We start from the raw sequence: 5,289 nt of genomic DNA, 5'->3' as shown, positions 1-5,289 counted from the left end.
AAACTGGAGTGACAGTGCTGAAAAGCTCCTTCCTATCCACAGGGGCTTTAATCTGAGATCCCACCATCCTTCTGTTTATTGACTGCTGCCAGGCAGGACTGAGTTCTGGAGAGACCACAGCTGACCCTCCTTCCAGCAGTGGCACACTCAAGCCAGCAGAAAGCAGACCTCCCAAAAGGGACCTGGCAATGTCTTCCTGAATACAGGGAGTCAATCTGAGGGCATTCCCTAAGAATTAGAAGACGTTTTCCTAAAAGAAGAGTTCCATCACTTCTCACTGTGTCTTTTCCTCTTTTCACAGGTCTCCATAACTGACACCAACAGATGTCCAACAGCAGCAGCTCCATCAGCCAGTTCCTCCTCCTGCCCTTTGCAGACACACAGGAGCTGCAGCTCCTGCACTTCTGGCTCTTCCTGGGCATCTACCTGGCTGCTCTCCTGGGCAATGGCCTCATCATCATCACCATAGCCTGTGACCACCACCTCCACACCCCCATGTACTTCTTCCTCCTCAACCTCTCTGTTGCTGACATTGGCTTCATCTCCACCACTGTTCCCAAATCCATGGCCAATTCCTTGTGGGACACCAGGGCCATTTCCTACACAGGATGTGTGGCTCAAATCTTTTTCTTTGTATTTTTGTTCGCAACAGAGTACTTTCTTCTGACTGTCATGGCCTATGACCGCTACGTTGCCATCTGCCACCCCCTGCACTATGGGACCCTCCTGGGCAGCAGAGCTTGTGTCCACATGGCAGCAGCTGCCTGGGGCAGTGGGTTTCTCAATGCTCTGCTGCACACAGCCAGTACATTTTCCCTTCCCCTCTGCCATGGTGATGCTGTTGACCAGTTCTTCTGTGAAATCCCCCAGATCCTCAAGCTCTCCTGCTCAGTTGCCTACCTCAGGGAAACTGGACTCATTGTGGTTGGTGCCTGTTTGGATCTTGGGTGTTTTGTGTTCATTGTGGTGTCCTATGTGCAGATCTTCAGGGCTGTGCTGAGGATCCCCTCGCAGCAGGGACGGCACAAAGCTTTTTCCACCTGCATCCCTCACCTGGCCGTGGTCTCCCTGTTTCTCAGCACTGCCTTCTTTGCCTACCTGAAGCCCCTCTCCATCTCCTCCCTATTTCTGGACCTGGTATTGTCATTTCTTTACTCAGTGTTTCCACCAGCAGTGAACCCCCTCATCTACAGCATGAGGAACCAGGAGTTGAAGGATGCTGTGTGGAAACTGAGCACTGGATGTTTCTAAGCAACAATGAACTGCTCATCTTCTTCTGCTTATCACTGACCATGAGGGCTGTGCTCTCTTTGCATCATGTCTGTCTGAAAAGTTGCACAAATTTTTCTTTCTTAAAATTTCTCCTGACATTTATTAAATATTTATAAGAACATTTTCATCAACTGAATCACTTGACCACTTGTCTGAAATGGCAGTGCTTTCCCACCATGACAGAACAGGAATTTCCTTGAAGTGTAACAAACATAAAGTCACAGAATCTTTCACGAAGTCCAACCACAGCCGAACCCTGCCTAGCCCACCTCCAGACCATGTCATCAAGCACAACATCTGCACACCTTTGTAATACTTCCAGGGATGGCTACTCCACCATGTCCCTGGGCAGCCTGTTCCAATAGCTGAATACCCTTTCCATAAAGAAATTCTTCCTGATGTCTAACCTAAATCTCCCCTGGTATAATTTCAAGCCATTCCCTGTCATCCTATCGCTTGTTATCTGAGATAAGAGGCCAACCTCCACCTCTCTATATCCTTCTTGCAGGTCCTTGTAGAGAGTGATAAGGTCTCCCTCAGCATCCTGAAGACTAAAACGCCCCAGTTCCCTCAGTTGATCCTGACAGGACTTGTGCTGCAAACCTTTCACTGTCTACTCTGCCATTCTCTGGACACAATCCAGCATCTCAACGTCCTTCTTTGAGCAAGGGGCTCAAAACTGGACACAGTACTCAAGGTGTGGCCTCACCAGAGCTGAGTATAATGGAACAATCTCTTCCCACTCCTGGCAGTCACACTATTCCTGATCCAGGCCTGGATGCCGCTGGCCTTCTTGGCCACCTGGGCACAGCGCTGGCTCATGTTCGGCTAACACCCCCATATCCTGTACTTCTAGGGAGCTCTCCAGCCACTCTGCTCCAGGACTGTAACCCTGCCTGTTGTTATTGTGACCAAAGCTCATGACCAAGCCCCATAAAGCCTCTGCCAATTGATCCAGCCTGTCCAGGCTGCTCTGCAGAGCCTTCCTGCCTTCCACAATTTGGTGTCATGTACCAACTTATTGAGGCTGCACTCAATCCCCTCGTCCAGATCATTAATAAAGATGTTAGAGAGGATGGACCCCAGCACTGATCCCTGGAGAACACCACATGGGATGTGCTGCCAGCTGGATTTAACTCCATTCACCACAGCTGTTTGGGCCCAGCCTTCAGCCAGTTTCTGACCCAGCAAAGAGTATACCCATCTAATTCATGAACAGATGCTTCAGCAGGGTGCCCTGGGGGAAACTGATGAAGGCTTCACTGAAGTCCATGTAGATCACATCCACAGCCTTCCCCTCGTCCACTAAGCAGGTCACCTTGTCATAGAAGGAGATCAGCAGCTTGAAGCACAATCTGCCTTTCCTAAACCCATGCTGACTGGGCCTGATGGCCTGAGTGTCCTGCATGTGTTGCGTGATGGTACTCAAGATTATTTGTTCCATCAACTTCCCCAGCACTGAGGTCAGGCTGACAGGCCTGTAATTCCTCAGGACCTCCCTCTGTCCCTTCCTGTAGATGGGTGTCACGTGTGCAGCTTCCAGTCAGGTGGAAGCACCACGTTCAGCCAAGACTGCTGGTAACTAAGGGAAAGTGGTCTGGGGAGGAAATCCACCAGCTCCCTCAGTACCTTGGGGTGTTTCTCATCCAGACCCATCAACTCGTATGGATCTAAGCGGCTGAGCAGGTCAGTAACCAGTTCCCCATGGATGATGGGGACTTCAGTCCACTTCCCATCCCCATCTTTCCACTCAGTGGTCTGGGTATCAGGGGACCAATGGTGTTACTACTAAGGACTTAGGCAAAGTACATCAGCCTTTTCTTCATCCTCCATCACAGTGGTTCCCCCCGATCCAGTGAAGGTGGGAGATTCTCCCTGGCCCTCCTTTTGCTATTAATGAATTTATAGAATTAATAACAAAAGGATTACCAGGGAGAATCTCCCACAGTTATTGTAGGTCGCAAACAAAAGGTGTAAGGGCTGAAAAAGTTTCTTTCTAGACCCCCCCCCCCAGGTATTCCACTAGTAGCCCCAGTATCTTTGGGGGTCAGGGCTTTCCTAGCCAGGGGAACAGTCCTACCATTGCCCCACACAATTTTTGTGGCTCTACTAGGTTCTGCCTTTGAAAATTCTAAACATCAATAGCTCCCAAATAAATCTGTGAAGGCTGAAAGATGTTCCTGGGCTGAAACCTTACCAGTTAGACAACAAGCAGCTCTTGTAAACTGTGGGCAAAGGGCATTCCTGGCTATGGGAATTGTCCTATAACACCAGACATCATTTTCCAGCTCTACCAGCGTCCACATTCAAAGACGCTAAATGCCCAGCAATAGCTCCACAACAAAAGGTTTGAGGGCTGAAATATCTTGGGAGTCTGAAAACTCCCCAGGATGCCCAAAAGCAGCCCCAGTAACCGTGAGGCTCAGAGCTTTTGCAGCTGAGGGAACGAGATTAATAGTGCCTGATGTAATTTTCAGTCTCTACCAGCATCCAACTTCAAATGTGCTGAATGTCCACCAATAGCACCAAACCAAAAGGAGCGAGTGATTAAAGCTGTTCCTGGCCTGAAACCTACTCAGATATCCCATTAGCAGCCCCAGTAATCTTGGAGCTCAGGACTGTCCTTGTCAAAGGGAACAGTCCTTACAAGTGCCTGACATCATCTTCCGGCTCCAGCAGCGTCAAGTTTCAAGAATGCAAAATGTCAACCAACAGCACCTAAACCTCCCCAGGTTGTGCACTGGGAGCACCAATAAAGCTGACCCCCTTCACACGCTGCTTGGCAGTAGCAGCAGCTGAGGAGAGAGATTTCATGGGTATTAAACTGCATCATGTTGAACTGCTGTTTGTTGTCAGAGAAATCTGCCTGTGCCTGTGAGCACAGATGATGGGAGGAAAAGTGTTGGGAGTCCCAGGAGGCCAGTGAGGGACCTGCTGGGCTTGGGGAAGAGCAAGATTCTCCTTTCAGGGTTGGATCTCAAGAGACTGCTTTTCCTGCCTGTCCAGATCTCCTTAGCAGACCCATACCCATCACAGAATGCTGCTGTCACTTCTTCTATAGACTGACCCATGCCAGAAAATACCTGTGACTGGAAAAAGGTCCTTCATGGGAAATTCCTTTGACATCTTCATCACTAAGGACCTAACTGAAATCCAATTAGTTGTAGGAGTTTTGAGGTTTTTTAAATGAAAGTGACTTGAAGAGCCATGCTTGTAAGGGCTTTCTGGATGTTAATGAGCCCCATGGTGTCTTTTCTTCTGAGTCCACAGACCTCAGATACCAAGTGGAGAATGATGAAATCTCTCAAGAAGTTCAAGTCAGGAGTAATGCCCAAAGTCTCTCGAAGCACTAACAGGCCCCACTGGGAGCCATTCCTGACCAAGCCTCCCCAGGGGCTCGTTAGAGCAGACAACTGGAGGCCATGAGGACAAACACAGGCAAAGCACAGGCAGCTCTGATGCTGAGGACACCCTGGCTTGGTCTGATGAAGCAGAAATGCCAAGTGCTGACCCCCAGTCTCTGGGCAGGGAGATCCTGACCCTCACCTGTGTCTCAGGGCTCTTCCTTGGGATGTGGGGAGTGTGACACCAAGGGAAGGAGAGGGGTATGACACATGGTGGCCTCCCCTGGGATAGATGCAAGGAGTCAGCCATGCTCCATGGCCATGAGGACAATGTGTCTTCCCTGAAGCCTCTGTGGCAGGGACATCAGCCACAGCCAAGGTGGCAAAGATCTCATTTCTATCAGGCCCTTTCATCCTGGCTGGCACCCTTGGCCATCTGCACCACAGCCCATCCCACACGGCCTCACCCCTGTACATGGTTCTTTGTAGGTTGCAGGGATGCAACACGCTTTCCCACCTCATTGTCACCTAACAATCTACCTGCCTGTACTGCTGTCTCTCCCTCCTTGCCAGCTGTTCCCACAAGCACAAAGCCACCAGCTCATCCACACTCCTCCCAGTGACTTCTTGCACCACAGCACGACCCTAAGAACGACATTTCTGTATCCTCATG

At 50.0% G+C, this 5,289-nt stretch overlaps 1 protein-coding gene across 1 annotated transcript; it reads left to right on the top strand.

Annotated features, from left to right (window-relative positions):
- Positions 1-324: 324 nt before the first annotated feature.
- On the top strand, positions 325-1,936 carry LOC311202998 (olfactory receptor 14I1-like; the record flags this gene model as incomplete). Its single annotated transcript, XM_084277636.1, has 3 exons — positions 325-627; positions 952-1,137; positions 1,781-1,936. The coding sequence occupies 3 exons, from the start codon at positions 325-327 to the stop codon at positions 1,934-1,936; spliced, it is 645 nt and encodes a 214-aa protein (XP_084133762.1).
- Positions 1,937-5,289: the final 3,353 nt, after the last annotated feature.

Source organism: Gallinula chloropus (genome assembly GCF_964237585.1).
Source record: "Gallinula chloropus genome assembly, chromosome: 34".
NCBI lineage: Eukaryota > Metazoa > Chordata > Aves > Gruiformes > Rallidae > Gallinula > Gallinula chloropus.
The sequence above is the reverse complement of the archived record's forward strand: the minus strand, read 5'-3'. Positions and strand labels throughout refer to the sequence as shown.